This window comes from Rhineura floridana, chromosome 1 (assembly GCF_030035675.1).
Source record: "Rhineura floridana isolate rRhiFlo1 chromosome 1, rRhiFlo1.hap2, whole genome shotgun sequence".
Lineage (NCBI taxonomy): Eukaryota > Metazoa > Chordata > Lepidosauria > Squamata > Rhineuridae > Rhineura > Rhineura floridana.
The window spans coordinates 91,697,182-91,721,387 of NC_084480.1; the positions used below are offsets into that span (position 1 = coordinate 91,697,182).

At 40.7% G+C, this 24,206-nt stretch overlaps 1 protein-coding gene across 1 annotated transcript in view; it reads left to right on the forward strand.

Moving 5' to 3' along the window:
• Positions 1-24,206, forward strand: part of CNTNAP4 (contactin associated protein family member 4) — a 466,116-nt gene that overhangs the window by 103,136 nt on the left and 338,774 nt on the right. The window contains exon 2 of the mRNA XM_061626204.1: positions 496-606. Coding sequence (XP_061482188.1) covers positions 496-606 — 111 coding nt within the window. The remainder of the gene's footprint in view (positions 1-495; positions 607-24,206) is intronic.

Genomic DNA, 24,206 nt, shown 5'->3' on the forward strand with positions numbered 1-24,206 from the left:
TACTTGACTACCTCATCTATTCTTAATGTAGGCATTTCTTTTTTTAAAAAAAAACTCTAGAGATATCTGTTTGTTGGAAGTGTGAAAGCACTTTTAACACCTAATTTTATATATGGCATATGTACAGGCCATAGTTGTGTGTTACTCAAGCTGAAGCTGAACTGGCAGGTGTCAATTGTTCTGGTTGTAAATAGTAGCTAGTAAGCTCTCGTTCATTTATCAACCCTGTCTTTAAAGCTAGGTTAGAACAAGGGGGACAGAAAGAGCCAGAGAAACCAGTAAATTACAGCATGGAAATCTGATGAAATATTGATTAAATACAAAGTGCCGGCTCAGGACTGGTACTTATAATAGACCCAAGACAACAATGGTAGGAACGTGATCAGAAAAGTACAAGGTCAATTCTGATGTTTGCCAGTGTTCTGTCTTAGTTATGGTTTTCCGCAGTCCTTGTTTAAGTGTGTAAGCCTGATGTGTGATGTTTTTCTTCAACAGATAATTGTGATGATCAGTTGGTGTCTGCTTTGCCTCAGACATCATTCAGCAGCTCAACTGAGCTGTCCAGTAGTCACAGCCCAGGATTTGCAAGGCTTAATCGAAGAGACGGTAAGCATTCCCACTGTTTCGAAACTTAATTTCTGTATGTATACCAAAGAGGCTTATGAGGACAAATGCCCAGTGTGAGGTCTCATTTAGAATGTTAATGGGGAGCACGCATTTGTCAATATTTTTATTCTCTTTGGTGGTTGAGGCACACAGCGATAGCATTTTCTAGAAACCAGACATTTATTATCCAGTGCTAAGGCCACTTTGCCAAGCACAGTGAATAAAACTACAATATTGCTATAAACACATGGCATCAGAGTACCACATTTATAATATTGATGTTGGTAGGCTCATCAGAATTATAATGGTATACTAATACAAACTACTTATGATTATATAAACCTCCGTAACTTGTAAGTCTAAAAATGGGGGGGGGTATATTTACCTTGTTTGGAGTATTTTGCTGCTCGCCTGCTCCCCTCTCCCCTGTCTTTCTTCCCTCATGTGCACAGCTTAATGAATTAGTGTCTGGTTTGATCAAATCATCCTTTGCCATTGTGTCTGAATGTGGAAAACAGGGCCACAAAGTAGGGTTTTATCTTTATATGTGCATATATGCATATATGCAGGGACATTATGGTTCGATCAAACTCTTTTTTTGTCACATTTGGAAACAATGGCAAGTGCTGATTTGAATTATGCTCCCTGGAAACCATCATTCCACCCATTTGGATTTCTTCTGATTTTGGCATCCAGGTTATGATTTAAAATAGCCATTGGATACACTAGAAAACTCAAGTTTTCCTAGAGTGCCATCTTTAGTCTTGACCAGACAATTTTCCAGCCCTTTGAAATTCTGTGACATCACAGTAAATGTTTGTGTGGTCAGGTTTTGTATAGGGCACACAAACAGCTCCAACAGCTCTACATAACATTACATGAGAATAACATCAACATTAACAATGTCACTACAAGCAGATACTGCCAATATAAGTCACTCACTTTTGAGTAAGCCCTATTGAGCAAAGTGGGACTTCTGAATAAACACGAATAGGAATGCATTGTAAAAGTAGCATACTTTTTCAAAGAACTGGTAGTCAACCAAAGTTAATTTTAGTGGATTTAGCTTCTCAACCATATTAGTATGCTTAATTATGGTGTCTTTCTTTGTTTGCACTGTAAGGAAATTAATCTAGAATTAAAATAATCCAGTCTGATGTGTATTATGTTTTGGCAAATTGTTGAACATATCTGATCCTAAAAAAAGCAAAGTTTGTTGCCTTTCAGTTTCAAAGTCAATGTCACAATCTTTATTTTTAATATTACAATTTTATTCAATTTGATAGGAGGTTTCATATATCCAAACAAATCAATCTAGCAGTTAAACTTAATTTGAAAAATAATACATACCAAATTGACCTGGATCATTGGGCAGGACTAGTGAAGAGACTTTTTTTGGGGGGGGGGAAATGAACATAATTAAAATGAACATTCTACCCAGATTGATCCATGTTCCCAGAGGCCTATCCCTCATCATTCTGAAAAGGTATTTCACCCAAACCGATCAGCTTTTTAAAGAGGTTTCTGTGAAGCCCATTCTCTAAACCCCATATAGCTTATGCCAAACTGCAAGTGCCAATGTTTCAAGAGAGCTTCAGCCTCCAATGCATAACTCATATTAAAGGTTGTATGTCTCTAAGAACATGTGTGTGTACCCATGATTACCCATGAACCCAAAAACATGCACATATGAGAGGTGGATTTTTTTGCATGTGCTGTTCTGAAAATGTGCCTAAAATGTTCTAAACCTGGAAATTCATAACAACAACACAGACAATTCAAAAGGGTTATTTTATTATTATTGTAAAGAGGTGGGAGGGAAATGAAGTTGTTCACATACAGTCTAATCAATGCAAAGCATTCCCAAGTACATTTTAATCTTAAAATTCATTCAAACTCCTTACTCTCAAGAAACAAGAGTCTGTCTCCTCTAAGATGAAAAATAAAGCAGTGGGGCATAAGATTTGTCATGACCCCCCCCCCCCAAGAACACAGGATAGAATTCACAGTTCCCTATCTGGTGCCTGGAGAGGTGTTCTTGCAGCTGTGTGTATGTGACTAAGTTGAAGCCAGAAGCCAGGACTAGAAACTCTAAGCCTTTTGGACTCAAAACCCTGCTTTTGTACTTGCTTTGAATTTAGGATGGCAGCAAGGCAAAATAATTCCTTCCTTACAATTTCTTGACCTGATGTCCTTCTGAAGTTGTCCTTGAGTGCGAAGAAGAGAATGTGAACTGAGGCAAGAGTACAGCTTAGAGTGTGAAGGGCCAAAACTGCTCTTTTTATGGGATTCTGGACCTTATAAGTGGTCCTTATAAGTATACAAAAAGAGGGGTATAGTGACATGAGAGGGAGAAAAATAGAATGTATGGTTTTTCCACCCTTCTAAGGGTAGAAAAAAGATAACAAGGTTAAAGGTTAAGAGATCCCTTCAATATGGGCTTTAAAATTCTGCTTGATCCAATGTGTATTATGCCTTAACTTATGATAGTATCTTTATATGGTAGGAGGGAGTAAACCTTTGTAAGGGTGTATTGTGGTTGCTTGTCAAGGGTCTCCACCCAGCTACTTTTTGTTACCCAGTTCTTATCCATTCTTGCCTTATTGAGACCTCATAGTCAGGCATTTTGAGTTTTAAGATCATGTCACTGAAGAAAGCATAAGAAACAAAGCCCTACGAGCAGAGAATGAAGGAACTGGGCATGTTTAGCCTTGAAAAAGTAAGTGTGAGAGGAGATATGATAGCACTCTTCAAGTACGTGAAAGGCTGCCACACAGAGGAGGGCCAGGATCTCTTGTCAATTACCCCAGAAAGCAGGACACAAAATAATGGGCTCAAGTTACACAAAGCCAGTTTTTGGCTGAACATCAGGAAAAACTTCCTAACTGTTAGAGCGGTACAACAATGGAACCAATTCCCTAGGGAGGTGGTGGGCTCTCTAACATTGGAGGCATTCAAGAGAAACCTGGACAGCCATCTGTTGGGTATGCTTTAACTTGGATTCCTGCATTGAGCAGGAGGTTGGACATGATTGACTTATAGCCCCCTTCCAACTCTACTATTCTATGATTCTAGAAAATGAAAGGGCGGTGATTTTCTTCTGCATGCCACTCTTGGCCTTGCCAACCTCCTAGAACAGTAATGAACCACAGTAATAATCTGCCAGGGATTGCCATGTTACATTAATAGCACAACGAAGGCATTGGGAAATGGAAGTGGACTCTGACATCCCTCCATGGGATAATAATATAAAAGGACATTGTGGCTCCAGCATCGTCTGGGCGGGACCAGTATTAAAGACACCCACACAATATATCTGTACAGTTAGGCATAACTAGACAAATTGGATGGTGGCTGTGGTTCAGCTTTGTTTTGATCCCTAAGCCCATACTAATCTTATCATTTGGGGTAATCCTCATGTTACCATAGTTCATAAGCTATTCTGTGGAAGACTTGAAATGACCAAGGCACAGATCCTGACCCAGGAATACAGGTTCAAAGCTTTTGAGGGGGTCCCGGAGGAGTTCCATTTTTTCATATACATCACTTAGAAATTAATATTCATTACTCTGAATATTGAGCCATATATAAGCATCTGAAATAAAATAAAATAAAGATTTCACTTCCTGCTGCAGCATGCTAGTATATGCAGCTCAAGTATGATATATAAGTCAGGCCCAATGCTCTTAGTGCTGCAGACTCATCAGACTTATTACAGCTGGCGCTCTCCATGGCATTTTCAAGAAAACTAAGCAAATATCTGTATATCTCAGTTTGTGAAGTTTTAGCTCCTGACTGGGGCTCTATCAGAAACAAATGGAATACAGAACTTGAAGTATAAATATATATACAGGCCTCAGACTGGAAAGCAGCCTTCCGTAATATTAAAGCTGCCATTTCAGATGTGAGGTTCAGACTAATCCGCCAAAAGATCTTGCACAACATGCATATTGGATGCCTTTGCACTTTAAGTGTCTAGCCGTAATGCCTGATGATGAATGATGGAGGTGTAGGTAACCGCAAGCAGAACTAATTCATCTATTGCAGAGGTATCTGGCGATAGCATCTTTCTGGAGAGAGGCCCTAACCAAAATTAATATGGTACCTGGAGATAAATGATATGGACAACATAATAGGATACATACCTGTAAAGTGACAGTTGGAGAAGAGCAGGAAGAATGGTTCCACACGGCTGCACTGGCAGCAAACTGAATAACCCTCCAGCATTGGAAATCACATATCACTAGAAATGTCTCATCCAGTGGAGTGGAGCTGCAATACTAGTTTCCTGGCAGATGTGTTGCTGCTGCTTACTGGGAGGGGCAAGGTGGCAGGGAAGGGAGTGTGGTATGGATGCACCAGTGGGAGTGCAAGGTTGCCTATGCTGGAGCACCCACACCATGCCACTTTCCTTAGCGCCTCACCACTCTCCACCTCCCAGAAGCGGGCAGCTACACACCTGCTGGGAAGCTAGCATTGTGGCTCTGCTCCACTGGGTGAGCCACTTCTGCATATCACCCCATATATTGAGAGGTGGATGTAAGACCTCCTGTAGCTGAGAAGATCCTGTTTAGTAAATTGCAATAGTAAGATATATATTGTAAGATTTGGAATGAATTCTTAGTACTGTTTGCTGAGTAACATCTGATGCCCAATGACATGGAAAACACATCATGCAAAGAGCAATGTTGATTTCCCTCATTCTTTTTCTCTTTTCCCCCTCTCTTTTGTATATTATTATTTTTGTTCTCATTATTTATGTTACTTTTTTATCATATTTATGATGAAGAGATTATTCTACCCTAGTTTAACCTTGTTATTGTATTAGCATTGTTTAAGTGTTTATATTTGAACAGGGTTACACACAGAGCTTGGAAAAGTTACTTTTTTGAACTACAACTCCCATCAGCCCAATCCACTGGCCCTGCTGGCTGGGGCCGATGGGAGTTGTAGTTCAAAAAAGTAACTTTTCCAAGCTCTGGTTACACATGGGAAAGTGAGGGGGAGTAGGGAGGAATGATGAGGGGAAGATGTAAGGAGAGCACAGAAGAGTAAAAAAAAAGAAATGTGAAAAATCTCAAATGCTACAAAGAAATAAGAATATAATGGCACAGACATAGATCACTGCATATTAATATTCAGAGACAAAAACCTCAGCCTATTCAGAATTAAAAACATTAAATGCTTCCCCCCATAATTGGTAGAATGATTAAGCCTTCAGATGATGAGTCTTTTTTCTAAATATTTCTCTAAAAAGTAATTATATAGCTTATCCTTTGAATGAATTTTATTGTGTTCTACCTTTGATATTGATATGGTTGCATATTTAAACATGAATATAAGCAGAAACAATTTGCGATTCTATGTTCCTCCTGTCTGATTACACAGTTGACTTTTGATAGTCCATCGCTTTGGGTCATGATATTCAAGTGGGCAAGGTTCTGGAACGGGTGGTTGCCGGCCAGCTCCAGGGGCTCTTGGATGACACTGATTATCTTGATCCATTTCAATCCGGTTTTAGGCCCGGTTTTGGCACCGAAACAGACTTGGTCGCCCTGTATGATGACCTTTGTCGGGAGAGGGACAGGGGGAGTGTGACTCTGTTGATTCTCCTTGATCTCTCAGCTGCTTTTGATACCATCGACCATGGTATCCTTCTGGGGAGACTCACGGAGTTGGGAGTCGGGGGTACTGCTTGGCAGTGGCTCCGCTCCTACTTGGTGGGTCGTCACCAGAAGGTAGTACTTGGGGAACACTGCTCGACACCCTGGACTCTCCATTGTGGAGTCCCGCAGGGATCGGTACTGTCCCCCATGCTTTTCAACATCTACATGCAGCCGCTGGGTGCGGTCATCAGGAGTTTTGGGGTGCGTTGTCATCAGTATGCTGATGACACGCAACTCTATTTCTCCTTTTCATCCTCTTCAGGTGAGGCTGTTACCGTGCTAAACCGTTGCCTGACTGCGATAATGGACTGGATGGGGGCTAACAAACTGAAGCTCAATCCAGACAAGACCGAGACGCTGTTGGTGAGAGCCTTCACTGCCCAGATGGAGGATGTTCATCCTGTTCTTGATGGGGTTACACTCCCCTTGAAGGAACAGGTTCGTAGCTTGGGAGTCCTTTTCGATCCTTCCTTGTCTCTTGAGGCGCAGGTGGCCTCGGTGGCATGGAATGCTTTTTACCATCTTCGACTGGTAGCCCAGCTACGTCCCTATCTGGACAGTGATGACCTCGCCTCAGTTGTTCACGCTCTGGTAACTTCTGGTTGGACTACTGCAATGCGCTCTACGTTGGGCTGCCCTTGAAGATAGTTCGGAAACTACAGCTAGTCCAGAATGCAGTGGCCAGACTACTGACGCGGACCAGAAGGTCCGCTCATATAACACCCGTTCTGGCCCGTCTGCACTGGCTTCCTATTTGTTTCCGGGCTAAATTCAAAGTGCTGGTTTTGACCTATAAAGCCCTACACGGCATGGGACCGCAATACCTGGTGGAACGCCTCTCCTAATACGAACCTACCCGTACACTGCGCTCGACATCTAAGGCCCTCCTCCGAGTGCCATCCCATCGAGAAGCTCGGAGGGTGGTGACCAGAACTAGGGCCTTCTCGGTGGTGGCCCCTGAATTGTGGAATAGTCTCCCTGATGAGGTACGCCTGGCGCCGACGCTGCTATCTTTTCGGCGCAAGGTGAAAACCTTTTTATACTCCCAGGCATTTTAAAATGTATCTTAATAATTGTTTTTATCGTGTATTTTAAACAGTATCTTATTATTGTTATATTTTGATGTTGCTTGGTTGTTGTTGTTTGTTGTTTTGACTTTTGATTCTGTTATATTTACTGTATTTATATATTTTGCTTGTTTTATCTTTTATGTACACCACCCAGAGAGCCTTTTTGGCTTAGGGTGGTATATAAATTAAATTAAATAAATAAAATAAATAAATTTAACAATATCCATGTGGAGGAATGGGAGCAATGTGGGATTGTTCAGAGAACTGTACCAAAAGCAAAAAACCTTGTTTGCAATACATTGAGGAATTTCAATGTAATTATAGTTTGTCAGTGTATTTTTCTCTTGTATGTGTCCTAATAGTGTTTCTAAATTAACTATTAATCTAGCTTCACAGCTGGAATTCTTCAGAGAAGGTTAAAGGTGCTTATTGTTTAAGATATTAAAGGATTCTAAAATGTTTACCATGTAGGGCACAAAAATGTAAGGTACAAATTGTGCAGACAAAGTTAAAGTGTTGGATTAGGTCTGGATGACTAGGGTTCAAATCCCCACTCAAACATAAAGTTCACTGGGTGACCTTGGGCCAAGCCACTGCCTCTCACCTTAACCTGCCTCATAGGGTTGCTGTGGGGATTAAACGAGGAAGACGAGAACCACGTACACCACCTTGAGCTCCTTGGAGAAAAGGTGGAATATAAATGCAGTAAATAAATGCATACATAAAACATGTATATATGTATTGTATGTGGTGCCAGCCAACTCAGTGTGTATACTCTGGTAGCACCAAGAAAGGTCTCAAGTAAATGAAGCTATTACCATGATCCTTTCTGCTCTGCAGTACTACCCATCAAATCATGACCAAAACATTCTACTGCAATTTAGCATCTGTGTTGGGTGAACTGGGTAGCAAGTACGATTTTGGCTGAGCTGAACAGCTAAATTGTCCACTTTGGTCTCACTGGCACTCAAACATATGTCTGTTCCATCCTGTTGCATGTCATTATGTCCCATTTTGTCCCTTTGCATGCCATTCTGTCCTGTTCGATTCTTTTGTATGCACTTTGCAAGCGAATCTCACAATAAAGAAATGAGACATATGTAATGAGTGGAACTTAGGGTTCCCAGGGCAGAAGCATCCCAAACCCTGAGATTTCAGGGGCGGTCCCTAGTGATGTCACAGCAGTGGGCCCTAGTGATGTCATGGGGTGGGTCCTAGTGATATCATTAAGTGTGATACATTAAGCATCAACTACAGTTGCTTGGAGCATACAATTCAAACAAAAACATTTCTCTGATTGGAAATTAAGATAGGAATTTTAGCTAAATGAGGGCATTCCCAGGTCCTTCTCACCTGTTTAGGGATCCTTGGTAGGGAACATTTAATCTAGTGTAGTTGCTTCTGGCAAGAAGGGTTTAAGTGTCGTCAGGCCAGGCCAGTCACCAGAAGGCCATTGTATAAGGGAGTCTAGTGTTGTGGAGATATTAGATGGGAGCACTCAGGAGTGAAGATGGATGGCCAGAATTCTAAACACACTTACTAAGGGCCTAATCCCCATAGAACTCAATAGGATTTACTTCTGAGTAGATATGGTTTGGATTGTACTGTTAGTAAAGTTTGACTCGGGATCCTCTGCAAAGATATCCACATCCACATTTATAACCCCCTGCCTGGAATACCTTGTCCCTGCCTTTAAACAAGGCTGATCCAAACTTCTTTACAGACTTGACCATTTCAGAAAGAGGTTTGAGAAATGAGGAAGTGTAGAAGGATTCTGTACCCTTTTCTGTCTACCCTATGGGCTGTTATAAACTCACTTTGACAGCCAACCCAATTCCAGTGACTAATAATTGACAGGAAGAAAACATGCATGGTTTGGTCTACCTTCACAGACAGCAGCTTGGGAACAACAGCAATTGAAGCCAAACTTCCCAGTATGTGAATTCTCTTTTACCTCTATTGGACAAAAAACAGGCAGTTATGCATCATCAGTGGGTTAAGGGGGTTGAGCTGAGCGCATGGAACCACTGTTGTAGCTTCTATAGATGTAAGGGAGTGAGGTTAAAGGTAAATGAAATGCAAATAGAAAAAGAAAAACAAAGAGAGTGACAATTTGCTAAATGCCAACCACAACAAGGTTCATAAGAGTAAGGCAGAAAACTCAGCATTCCACAACCAGGCAGGATTCCTAACCAAAAACAAAAAAACTAAAAAAAAATCCTGGCAGCCAGTCAGCCAAAGTCACAGAAATCCCCATGCAGCACAACCTTACGTGGGAGCTGCAGTTAGTGCACAATGCTGTGGCACGATTGCTGACATGAGTGAGACCCTATCAGCACATAATACCTTTGCTCTGAAATCTGAACTGGTTGCTGATTTGTTACCAGGCCAAGTTCAAGGTGTGCTTTCCATGTTAAGGGTGCCACATAGTATTGGGCTGCTTTAACACTGCACTTTATTCTGTTATTCTGTTATTTCTTACCTGGTAATTTACGCATTATATTTGATCTTTCACATGATGCACAAGCTAGCTCCAGAATTCTAGTGGAATGTAGTGGAAATTTAGAGCAAATTTCTGTGATAAATGATACCAGAAATAATCCTTTAGCAAGGAAGATTGCACTAGCTGCAGCCGCTCACGTGACAGGTATCCTACCATACAGTGTGTTCCTGCCCTTTGGTCGCGTGTTTTTTTTTTCAGAGGAAATAATAATGTACAAGCATTGTGTGAAATCAGATACTTATTGAGACATAGGATGAAGATGGAAAGCTTTTTAATCTCAGTAGGCTGACAGCAAAAAGTAAGGTAATGTCAACCTCTGTCGTAGAACTTCAATATGCTGATGATAATGTAGTCTCTGCAAATTCAGAGAAAGATCTTCAAACTATCCTAAATGTCTTTGCAGAAGCATATGGAAAGCTTGGGCTCTCACTTAATATTAAAAAACCCAAAGTGCTTCATCAACAGGTGCGAACTTGTCAATCCAGCTTAATGGTGTGATCACTTCCCCTATCTTGGCAGCCATCTCTTTGTAAAAGCTGACATTGATGCTGAAATTCAGCATCGTCTGAGCTCTGCGAGTGCCGCAGTCTCCCGAATGAAGCATAGAGTGTTCTAGGATCAGAATATTCTCAGGGAGACCAAAATGCTTATTTACAAAGCCATTGTACTACTGGTATGCCTGTGAAACATGGACCATTTATAAACACCACTCCCAACTTCTTGAAAGATTCCACCAACACTGCCTCCGGAAAATTCTGCAAATTACTTGGGAAGACAGATGGACCAAAGTTAGTGTTTTGGAAGAAGCAAAGACTACCAATGTTGAAACAATGATCCTTCAACATCAACTTTGCTGGACTGGCCATGTTGTTCGAATGCCTGATCACTGTCTTCCAAAGCAGCTACCTTACTTCCAACATAAGGATGGAAAACCGAATATTGGTGGACAGCAAAAGAAGTTTAAAGATGTTCTTAAAGCAAAAGTAAAAAAATGTAACATGAACATCAAGAACTGGGAAGTCTTGACCCATGAACATCCCAAATGGAGGTCTGCTGTTATCAAAGGTGCTATGGACTTTGAAGAAGCATGGATACAGGGCGAACGGGACAAACGAGCTTAGTGGAAGGCACGTCAAACAAATCCTCATCACGACCATCTTCCATCTGGAAACCTATGTCCTCACTGTGGGAGGCTGTGTGGATCCAGAATTGGCCTCCACAGTCACTTATGGACCCACTGTTAAAAATCTTACCCTGGAAGACAATCTTACTTGGCCACAAGTGATTGCCAATGAATGAATGATTGACTTGTCGGGACATAGGATGAAGAAATATTTATATAAGATGACTGTCAAAAATGTTTATTATTTACACAGTCTGTAAAGATATTTATAGTGCAATCCTATGCATGTTTACTCAGAAGCAAGTCCCAATGTATTCAATGGGGCTTACTCAAACAGGGAAGCGTGTACAGGACTGCAACCTCAAGTGATAAGGAACTTAACTCGCCCAACCCCAAATTCAGAATCATGCCACTTCAAGCTGTTTTGCAACTGTTTTATACTTGTTTTATGGTTGATGGAATTTAAATTGATTTATTTCTTGTTGTGAGTTGCCTTGGTTTCCAATTGGCAACCCTACATCACAGCGATATTCTAAAGACTCCATATATACAAACACTGGAGATGTAAAATACATACACCCCATGTAATAATTTATTATCAAAACCAATTGGTCATTCATTCATTTATTTATTTATTATTTAATTTGTATCCCATCCTTCCTCCCAACAGGAGCCCAGGGTGGCAAACAAAGTGCTAAAAACACTTTAAAACATCATAAAAACAGATCTTAAAATACATTAAAACAAAATAGCGTTAAAAACATTTTTTTTAAAAAAACAACTTTAAAAAAGGGTTAAAACATTAAAAACATATTAAGCAGTTCTAACACAGATGCAGACACGGATTGCAGAATATTTTTTTTTAAAAAAATCAGTATTAGTTTCCCACATAATAAAAGCAGTGACACCTAAGTAAGCCCTGCCTAATTGCTTTAAAAATAGGATTGGAGAGGGAGAGAAAGATTTACAACAACAAACACAATCCTTTGCTATGTTCATTCAAATGTCCCATTGATTTACTGCACAATCCTAACCATGTCTTCTCAAAAGTAAGTCCTGTTGAATTCAATGGGTTTTACTCCTTGTATGAGGGATTAGTTTTGCAGCTTTACTCCAGAAAAACAAGTATAGGATTAAAGCTTCATATTGGGAAGGTTTTCAAAACACTGCCCTGTTCAACCCCATGGAAATTTAAACTTGTTTGTCCCCTCATAATTAGAAAAGCATAACACATTGTAATGGCATTTAGATCTCCTGCTCACAAGAGAGAAAGAGATTTTGCTTCTACTGAAAGCTATAAACTTACTCAGTTTATGAGATTTTCAGACAAGCAGGAAAAAACAGTTTTCTGGACTTGCAAAGGGTTTTAGCTATTGCCTGGAGGTCAACAAATCCCTTGTCAATCACAACCCTGACTTCACTTATTGGTCACAAACCTGAAAGGGTGAGGTTAGAGCAACCAGCCATGAGCTCATTTAACAGAAATTGTGGGGTGGTGGCTGATGTTTTGGTGTATATATCTTCAACCACACCACCTAGAAACATATTTTTTTAAAAAAATGAAAGCTGAGATTTAGGTGACTCACTTGGAGACACAGAGAGGACCCCAAAAATCCAGAGTCTCTGGGTGAAAACTGGAGACCGGGCAACCCTAGTTGAACTGGGGCCATCTTTATTAATAGCATTGGCAGGGGCAATAAGTGTGGGAAGATGACTTTAGCATTACCCATGGGCAAGCCAAAACCTTACCCATGTCAACTGTCATGGCAAGGCATAATCCAAGAGCCTGGATCCCACCTAACAGTGAACAAAGGCCATCTTGCCCTATCACCACCACCAGAGGCAGGTGCAGTAAGTTAGACTCAAGTATGCACTATATCCAGGGAAAGGGTTCCACATCCCAGAGCATCTAACCTTCACCTTCAAAGGTGCCTAAGGGTGTTCACCTGTTCCCTTATCTCCCAATTTCCCCACACTGTCCTGCCAACAATGTGACCAAATCAACCTATTTATCAGTACCCATGGGTCAGATTCCTAGTTTGCATACACTTTGTAAGTATGTTTGAGTTAGATTAGCCAGGTTTGTTGTTTTAAAATCTGTAATTTGAAGTCTCACTATTTTGTATGGGTTGTTGGTTATGCCCAGCCCCTGGAGGTGTTTGGCTTGAAGAAACTCTTATGCTGCTCATTTAACTGCACTTATTTTATTGTAAGAAAGCTACCTCATATTTAACTCAGTGTGTATGACGGGGAATTTTGGGATCCATTGGACCAGGGGTCCTTGCAGAAATTGAAGACACAGACTTGCAGCAAAGGTAGCCCTTTATTGGTTACGTGTGCACGGTCAGTCTCCTTTGAGTGTGACGGAGTGCTGCAACATGACACAGCTTGACTGGGGTTTTTATACATAACAGAACAAAGACATTAGCATACCTAAATCAGGAAGCTACACATAAGCATTACATAGATGTTACACTGTCTACATTATTTTCTAGCCAATCAGGTAATATTCAGGAAGTTTCATACCAGCACATTTCTATTATGAGCTAATACATTCCAGTGCTAATCTTTCTCAGGCCTTGGAGGGCACAGAGATGTCCTGTACCAGTGTTCTGTTCCCCTTATCTTATCTTCTTGAGCCAGGCTGTACCTAGCATACCATGCATACCAGTTACCATGGATACATCTGTGTAACAGGCAGAGATGTCAGTACCAAGTAGAGGATTTTTAGCTGGCCTGCTATACTATTGTAACATTATAAACCCTATAGTTTTCTAAAAGAATATATTTTGCTTACTGTTTGTATCTAAAAATTCCCCATTATCTCCCCCCTTTGAAACTAAACTTGCTTCACACAATGTCACATTCTATTTTATTCATCCTTGTCCATTCTGCCTGCAAAGTTTTCACCTTAGCATATTCCTCTGCTATCAACTTTTCCATATTCTCATCATCAATTCTTTGTACAGTCATCTTCTGTACAGTTGCACCATGGTAGATTCTTACCACATCCAATTTTCTGGTTTCCTCTTGCCATGCAATTATCTGTACCTTCTTATACAACCTTACAATCCTTGCATAAAGAATACAGATTAATAGGAGTAACAAAAGTATCACTACTGACATTAAAATTATAGGGTGACATGCTAAAGTCAAAACATTCTTCATAGTAGGACTCCAACCAGGAAAGATATCCCACCAATGATAGTAACATCTTCCATTCCTTTGGTGATTCTAACAAGTTCAGCTTGGTCATGTTGGACCAAGGAGATAGTATCATCTTTCCAATATACTGCAACTCGTGACACTATACGCACACATCTTCGATTATTATCAATTATTTGAGGAGCATCATCACACAACTGAGTCCATACACAAGTGGCACATCTCAAATGGTGTACTGTGCATAGGACAAAGCCATCAAAGTCCCATTGGGAACACCTGGTTGTCATCACAAAGAGTTCCTCTGTAGCCAGCTGTGAATTGAAATGAGGTATCCATAAGTGACTGCCAATTATGTTAGGGAGTGAAAGGTACTGATATGCAGTTAACTCTTTCCCTTAACAGCTATTGTAACTGCAAACTTTAATAAGCAGAGCATGGAAAAGTTATTTTTTTGAACTACAGCTCTCATCAGCCCAATCCAGTGGCCATGCTGGCTGGGGCTGACAGGAGTTGTAGTTCAAAAAAGTAACTTTTCCAAGCTCTGTTAATAAGGGATGCTGTGTTACAAATTTGATATAATAATAATAATAAAATAATAAAATTTTATTTATGAGTCGCCTATCTGGCCGAATTAACTGTCACTCTAGGCGACGTACACTGACATAATAAAATACAATATAAAACCAAAAACTACATTCAATAATTAAGCTAAACAATATTAAAAGCTAACCCATCCCAGAAATCCCATAGGCCTGCCTGAACAGCCAGGTCTTCAAGGCCCGGCGGAAACTTATCAGGGAGGGGGCATGACGAAGATCGAAAGGAAGGGAGTTCCAGAGGGTGGGGGCCACAATCGAAAATGCCCTCTCTCTGGTCCGCACCAGCCTAGCTGTTTTAATTGGTGGGACCGAGAGAAGGTCTTGTGTGGCTGATCTTGTTGGGCGGCATAATTGGTGATGCTGGAGGCACTCCTTTAGATAAACTGGGCCGAAATTGTATAGGGCTTTAAAGGTCAGCACCAACACCTTGAATTGGGCCCAGTAAACAACTGATGACTTTTAGCCAATCCAAATTTACATCTGTGTCTTTAATAATAGCTTGCCATTGGCAAATATCTCCATTTCTCCAATCTTGAATGCTATGTTCTAGCTTCATGAGATTTCCAAGTTGCATTAATGCACAGCAAGGCATAATAAGGAGATTTAGGTCTCTGCAGCCACCTTGGCCTCAGCATCCATTCTGGGTGCTCACCCACCTCTGTGAAAACAAAAATGTCTCTGTCTCTGCAAAGGAAAAGCTGACAGGCCACCAAAATAGCAGGTGAAGGGAAGTGGAACATTCTGTGGTTAAACTAAGAGAAGAGTTTTGTTGTGGTTCTGAAACTCCCCAAAACATAATACCCTTGTTATTATTATTATTATTATTATTATTAAGGGAACACCTCATTCCCCATGGACAGGATGTAGGGAGCATTTCCAATAGTTACGTGGAAGCAATTCTTTGGTAGATTGTACATAGGTAAGTTGTGCATAGGTGTTGGATCTATAGGATCTTGTCACTAGAGTGAAAGAGACCAACATGTGTATAAAGAAACACCCCCTTTTTCTCATTTTCCAGTATTATTTTGGCTTGCCTCTACAGGCAACTCTTCAAGATTTCGTTGTCTACCATTTCACTTATCTTCCTCAAATTCAGCAGGAGTTTTGGGATGAGAAACACAAGCAAAAGTCAACGACAGTACCAGACCACCTCTTCCTTTCAGTGTCTAAGGTGTCTGGGAATCAAAGTGCCACAATGGATATGGAAGATACAAGGTCAAAAGGGAAATTGTTTCAAGAGTCAAAGTCACAGCTGCCTGTCAGCGCTAAGGCTTACAACAGGACTTTTCTTAAGGCTTTATTCTGGCCTCTGGCTACTGTCTTCTATCAGTCTGCCAGTCCACACCCCAGGTGCTGGTAACTGGGCTGTTAGGACTCAGGAACAGCTGCCACTATTCTAGGTCTCAGATCATAAGAAAACTTTGTCTCACTTGCATCAGGTGGGGGATCAGTCTGTACAGGTTCAGATGATAGGCCTCTGGGTCAGCTCAGCTCCAACTTTCTTGCACTGTGATACGTATCCAGTTGTTTGCACCTTGTACCTTGATGGCAGAATGGGCCATCAGCGTGACTAGATATGGACCCTGCCACCAATCACCAGGGAGAGTAGGATGACCAGGCTCCATGAGGGGCTCTGGAAAGGCCTTTTTGACCTATGAATGCAATGTTCTAACAGCATCAATTAATACACAACAGTACTTGAACAAGGCTTCATTCTCTAACTATAACATGGAAGGATGAGAGAGAAAAGTCTGTGTCTATGTTAGAATTGCTTTTAATATGATTTCTTTAATAATATGTTTTTAACCCTTTTTTGTTTTTAAATATGTTTTTAAAGCTTTTAAAAATGTTTTTAACGTTGTTTTGTTTTAATGTATTTTAAGGTCTTTTTATGATGTTTTAAAGTGTTTTTAGCATTTCTGTTTGCTGCCTTGGGCTCCTGCTGGGAGGAAGGGCAGGATATAAATAAAATAATAGATAGATAGATAGATAGATAGATAGATAGATAGATAGATAGATAGATAGATAGATAGATAGATAGATAGATAGATAGATAGATAGATAGATAGATAGATAGATAGATAGATAGATAGATAGATAGATAGATAGATAGATAGATAGATAGGGCATGAACATGGACCATGCCATCAAAATCTCATATGGAGACCATCCATGCTCACAGTTTAGCAGTACTTCTGATGTGAAGAAGGCAAGTGGTAGAGCATCTGGCCACTCATTTTAAACATCTGACCTGTAAAATGAGATTCACAGTCACTGTCCAGTAGGAGGGGGAGGCCAGACCATGGGATGAGGTCTCTGTCCAATTTCTTTGCCATTATGATGACATCTGCATGCCTTGCAGGGTATGTCTCAACCCATCCTAAAAACATGTCAAGTAAAACCAATACATATTTAAATCCTTCACACTGAGGCATTTCTCTGGAATCCATCTGAACAATGACAAAAGAACCAAAGGTGTTTTTTTAAAAAAATGGAATTGAGGAAGTAGATTTTCCTGCTTAACCTACATTGTTGTAGGCAAACTAAACACTAAAACCAAAAATCATGTGCCACAGAAGAGAATCCAGGGGCAAATCATTTTTGTTTAATTGCTGAAATCATCCCCCATTTGCTCACGTGTGCCTGGCCATAAGACACACTAGCAAGGAGAGGTAGTAATTCATGTGGTGCCACCACATTACCATTTTGGTCACGCCGACAGGAACCCTTAGCTTAAAAAACAACAACCAGCCTGTTGCCATTCTGATATCTCTGACTCTGGAGCAGAATCCTGCAAGATTGTCAACTGAGTAATAACAGCGAACCTTGGAAAACATGAACCAGAATCATCCCAGAGACAGGAACCATCTGTAAACAATACTAAATTGGAATTAGCAACAGGTTTGTCAAGCATATCAGGTCTGGGAGTGGTGAGAACATCCACTATTTGCCCACAGTGGCAAGAATAAAAGAACCAGAACCGGTTACAGATAAATTTGTTGTAGCAAATTAACACAATTTCATATTCAGTTAGGGAAATGGTGTGGCCCTAGATCCATTACCTAGACTATGAAGCTACATGCTACTGAGTAATTGGGCTTTTGTCCTGAGTCTCCAGAGCAGTGAGTGTCAATCTTGGCTCTTGCTTCTCGGAATCCCTGACAAGTCTGTTTTCAGGCACTATGGATTTCCCCTTAGTCCAAAGTGTGAGACTAGAATAAGGGGTGGTGGCAGTCTACTTTCCTTGCAGGGCTGGTGTTTGGCTTCCTGTCAGCCTTGGCAAGAGTGGCACTGTGTGTGTCTCACTGGGTATTTGGCTTCCATGGAGTTAGGAAATCTAAGGAGTCCATGATAATGTCTATTAATCTCAGTGCGTGTACTGACTAGTATGAAATATAACCCATACTTTTGTATGTACTTCTTGCACACCAAAAATTCATTGCAAAATCCAGAGTAGTGTATGACTAGGAATAAGACCCCAACCCACAAGCAAGTTTGCGCATGTTGGATTGGGTCAGTTTGCTGCAAAGAGCAGACCAAACAAATTCCTCCCCCATCCCAGTCTCTCATAACTGCAGCCTCAGGCTTCGTTCCTCTGGCTGAGCAACTTGTCAGACAACATACTGTAGATGCTTGAGAGACTCCTATGCACTGCTTCACCCCCTTCTGGGATTTGACCATCTGCCTGCTTGTATTGAAACAAAGGAAGCTGTGTTATACCAAGTCAGACCATTGAGCCATCAAACTCAGTATTGTCTACACAGACTTGCAATGACTCTCCAGGGTTTCAGGTCTTTTACAGCCCTGCTTGGAAATACCAGGGATTGAACCTGGGACTTTTTGCGTGCAAAGTATGTTTTCTATCACAGCCTCTGGATTTTCAGCCTTACAGTTCCTGCCCTCTGAATATTACCTCTTGCCTGTCTCAGACCATGCTACCTGCTTCTGAGCCCTTTGTCTACGACTTTTGGAAATTGGCCTGTGTACTTACTTGAGCCTAGATTCACTTCTGGGCACTCCAGTTAGCTAATTGTCATTTGGCTCGGAGAGCATGTATACATACATAGGCTTTGTCCAAAAGGTCCAATCAACGTGTGTACGCTGGGAATGGAGCTAGAGGGCGCAATCCTCCTTCTCCATTTCTCCAAATATTCTGTGTGAAGAGGACTAGCATAAGTATATAAAGAAGTACTAATCAGAAAAGAAGACCCTGAGTACTTGAGCTCCATTTAAGTTTATGGAAGAGAATGTGAATCCAATTTTAACATGAGCTACTTATTTCCTACCCATTCCTGAACTCTCATAGCTACCTGGACTTATGCAGGGAGGTATAGCTGAAGTGGAATCTAAGGGCCTAGAGCAGCCTTTCCCAACCAGTGTGCCTCCAGCTGTTGTTGGACCACAACTCCCATCAGCCTCAGCCAGCATTGCCAATGGTAAGGAAAGATGGGAATTGTGGTCCAACAACATCTGGAGGCACACTGGTTGGGAAAGGCTGGCCTACAGTATCACAGTCCCACAGCTAACAAAATGGTCTCTACCCAACTCCTTTGTACATTTACCTTTGCTGAATTATGTGCACAGAATTCAGTTCTATACATGCAGATAATACAGTTCTATAAATGGTTGTATATGAATATATACATTTATAAAATATATATCCCACTTCATTACATTTCCCAAGTGCTCAAGGAAAATCTCCCAGTTGTAAACTAGTCAAGGCAAGAGGATAAATAATGAGTTAGACAGGACTGAAAAGAGAACACAGCATGTAAAAATCTCAGTCATTCAGCTATTTAGAGATGTATTTAACTGGTCTCTAGACAGTGAAAAAAAAGTTATCTGCCCACCATTCAAACATAATTTTAAAATTGAAATTGTTAATGTGTATTTAGGGCAAACAATTTTCAATAAGAAACCCAGTAGCTCATTGAAATATTTTATAAGGGGGGTATACAGGAAGACCAAACCCAATTAGCATTAAGTCTTGAAAGATTTTGTAGGAAGGAAGAAGAAAGTCGATCATAATATTATATATATATATATATATATATATATATATATATATATATATATGGACTACTGTAATGCACTCTATGTAGGGCTACCTTTGAAAACGGTTCGGAAACTTCAGCTGGTGCAGAATGCTGTGGCCAGAGTTCTTACTTGGTCTAAAAAATCTGACCATATAACACCTGTCCTGGCCCAGCTGCACTGGCTACCAATATGTTTCCGGGCCAGATTCAAAGTGTTGGTTCTTACCTATAAAGCCCTTAACGGCATCGGACCGCAATACCTGACGTAACACCTCTCCCGCTATGTACCTACCTGGTCGCTGCGCTCGACGTCGAAGGCCCTTCTCCGGGTTCCAACGCATAGGGAGGCCCGGAGAGCAATAACCAGAGCTAGGGCCTTCTCAGTGGTGGCCCCCGAATTATAGAACGCCCTCCCTGTCGAGATACGCCTGGCGCCTTCCTTATTATCTTTTCGGCGCCAGGTAAAGACCTACCTCTTTGCCCAGGCATTTTAAATGTTAAATTTTAATTTAATCTATTTTAATTTTAATTTTTTGTCTTAATTTTGTTTTTAAATACGTTTTCATATTGTATTGTACCCACACCTGTATTTTAATCTGTTTTTATCTTGTTGTACACCGCCCTGAGAGCTTGTCGCTAAAGGGCGGTCTAAAAGTGCAATTAAAAAAAAATGGGGGTAAAATGGCAAAACTGCATGAAGCCACACTGTATAGTACTATATCACTGTAGATGTGGATGTGCCTGGTTTACAGTTCTTGGCAAAAAGCCATTGGTGTGGGTGAACTGGTAAATATATCGCCTGTATATAATGTTGTTTGTAGAATGCCAAGTGAGATGTGTTGGAACCAATCTATGACAAGGATCTCTCAACTTTCCGCCCCAAGTTTTAATAGTAGCTACAGTAGTCCAAGGACATCACAGTTTCGTCTGGAAGAAATTCAAAACAGGCTGTAGTAGTCAAGGAACATTAGGGTTTAACACAGAAGAAATTCAAAACAGGCTCAGCTTTGATACATAATTGCAACTCAAACGCATGATGAACACAGTAAAAATCCTGAACAATCCCAGTTGAGCAATGCTGCCACCTTGGAAAAAATGGAAGCCATTATGTGAAAATGGAAAATGACCATAGTGTGGATTCTATACTACCCAGGACCATGTTTTTGTGGTCTACCACCAAGTTGTCAGTGTGAAGTATTCTGGATCCATTTTTACCTTGTAGATTTATTCAAAAATAGCAGATAGGATTTGTGAATGAAATTAGCCCTGTTCATGTGTTACTCATGTGTAGGGCATAGGCATGTGTATGTGGAATCAGAGCCACACATTTGGCCTCACTTCAATGTCTCTTTTCTCTAAGAACCACAGGTTGTGCACAGTTGTCTGCAACACAATCCCCAGTGGGCAAGCTGGCATAAAAAGGTTCCACACAATTGGGACACCTGCACAACTGAGTATCCTGCTTGTGCAGAGCCCCCACATGCAAGCAGGAGCTTGCATTCTGAACTCGTTTTGCAGACCAGTGAGCAGAAACTCATGGTTGTGAGAGAAAGAGACATTACATCAGGGACAGGGCTAAAAAAGCAGCCCTGCTCCCAAGTAAACATGGCTAACACATGAATAGAGCTTTTCTATCACCCACATTTTAGACAAATTAGGATACTAGGTATATGTAGTCTACATTGTCTTCTTGTCCTGGCTGAGGAGGGCTCTGTGCAATGTTCATGTTGGGTAGAAATGTGGAGGGGGCCTGGGATCATGGCTGCGCTTCTCCAACTTTCTTGTGTTTAGAGTGGACTTTACATGGATCATGCACATTCACACCCCAAAGCACATAGATTCCTTATCCTGTAGGAAGCCTGCACACATTCACATGTTCTCATGAATATTCCTGTGCAAATGGGACCTTAAATACATGGAAGTTGGGAGCAGAGCCAATGCCCATAATGTGGATCACCCCCACTCCCTCAAATAAGTTCATTAAAAAGGCTCTGTATATGGTTAGTGTGTCCACCTTTTTTATACATGTTGTAAATGCTTCATAATTCTCCCCACAACATTTCCACATTACATGAATGTATGCACAGGTCTAAGCCTGAATAGTAGCTAGTAGCAAAGAGAATACTGGTTCATGTCAGAAACTCTTTCAGTACAATTGCTTGGAGTCCAAGAGTGCCCTGCCAACAGCTTAAAGGCCATCTTAGAGGAATCCCAGGAGAAAGAGGCTGCATTGCTGAAGATAATCATGTATCCTGAATACTACTGTATTGGTGAGACAGTGGTTTGAAGTTGTGCTAGTGAAGTGATTGTTTTTCCTGCTTAAAACTAGTAACAAGGACATGGGGGAGGTGACTGTTCAAGTGGAATGAAACATCTGAATAAAAACAGGCCTGACAACCTAATAGAAATTATGAATCCTACCTTACATGTATGTACATGTGTCTTTTGATGCTTTCCATTTTTATTATCTATAAAGCTGAAAGAGAGAGAGAGAGAAACAGAATGAATGTTAAAAACTGGCAGGACAGAAATCTATTGCAGCAGGATTTTCTTTATGCAGGTGACGAATGAATGTGTGGGGGTGATCAGGATTGCAGCTGCTGTTCCTGCTCTTGGAATCTCCATGTGTTCATCCAAAGGTCTGGTCCCCAATCTCATATATGGAGCTGATGTGTGTAGGCTGTGTTCAGACCTTTGGATGCACATGTGGAGGTCAAAAGTGGGGAAAGGAATGTGCAATCCTAATTGTCTTAATTACCTGTAGATTAAAGCAGAGATGAGGAGTCTGTGGCTCTCCAGATGTTGTTGGACTCCAACTCCCAACTTCCCTGACCATTGACCATACTAATGGGAATTAGAGTCCAACAACATCTGCAGGGCCACAGGTTCCCCATACTTGCTGTATAGGCTAAAAGGTCTGCATAAACCAAGATATTCTATTACCTAAAACTAGTCTCCTATTTCAGTTTATCTGACCATGAAAACTGGGCAGGTGACTATTTACAAGCTTGATTAAAAAACACTGACATGATCATTATATTTCTTTTGTTTTAAACTATTCCTCTTTGCATGAAACCAAGTATAATTCCTGAACATTCACCACAGCCCCCTGATTCTTCCTCTTGATTTTCCCCCAAAAAAGAAAGAAGATAATTACACAGGATGAACCACTGAGAATTCAAGATGGGTGTTTCAGCTGTTTATAACTATCCTTGGAGATGCCTATACCCTCAGCTGTTTAATTTCTTGTTAAAATATTGTTTCAGGTCTTTTTGACTTAAATGCTGTCTCATAAATTACCCTTCCAATCTTATCAGTTGCAGAATCTCTTTTGACTCAGTTTAATAAATTTAGGAATGGTATGTTGATTCCAGTTTTATGTTTAATTAACTCTCCAGAGCACCCTTAGGCCCATTGAAGGAAGGAGGTATTTAATATGAAATTCAGGAATTAAGTCTAGTTTGGGAAGTATAATGTATTTTATTCCCTAAAAGTGTGAATTTGAATGAAGAATAACAAATAGTCAGAAGAAAATGGATCTCAAATTAATGCTAATTTCTTTGAAGTAGTCATTATTTGGCAGAAAGAGACACAGAATCATAGAATCACAGAATAGTAGAGTTGGAAGAGTCCAACCCCCTGCTCAGTGCAGAAATCCAACTTAAAGCATACCCAACCAGTAGATGTCCAGCTGCCTCTTGAATGCCTCCAATGTTGGAGAGCCCACCACCTCCCTAGGGAATTAGTTCCATTGTCATACCACTCTAACAGTTAGAATGTTTTTCCTGATGTTCAGCTGAAATCTGGCTTCCTGAAATTTGAGCCCATTATTTTATTTATTATTTTATTTATATCCCAACCTTCCTCCCAGCAGGAACCCAGGGAGGCAAACAGAAATGCTAAAAACACTTTAAAACATCATAAAACAGACCTTAAATACATTAAAACAAAACAAAGTTAAAAACATTTTTTTTAAAGCTTTAAAAACATCTTTTTAAAAAAGGGTTAAAAACATATTGAAAAAAATATTAAAAAGCAATTCTAACACAGATGCAGCCTGGAATAGGTCTTAACTTAAAAGGCTTGATGAAAGAGGAAAGTCTTCAAAAGGCACCAAAAAGATAGCAGAGATGGCGCCTGCCTAATATTCAAAGGGAGGGAATTCCACAGGGTAGGTGCTGCCACACTAAAGGTCTGTTTCCCATATTGTGTAGTACAAACCGCCTGATAAAATAGTATCTGCAGGAGGCCCTCACCTGCAGAGTGCAGTGATCAACTGGGTATATAAGGGTAAGATGGTCTTTCAGGTATCCTGGTCCCAAGCTGTATAGGGCTTTGTACACCAAAACTAGAACCTTGAACTTGGCCCGGTAGCAAATGGGCAGCCAGTGCAATTCTTTCAGCAGCAGGATGCATAAGCTTTCGTCAATCGTTACCT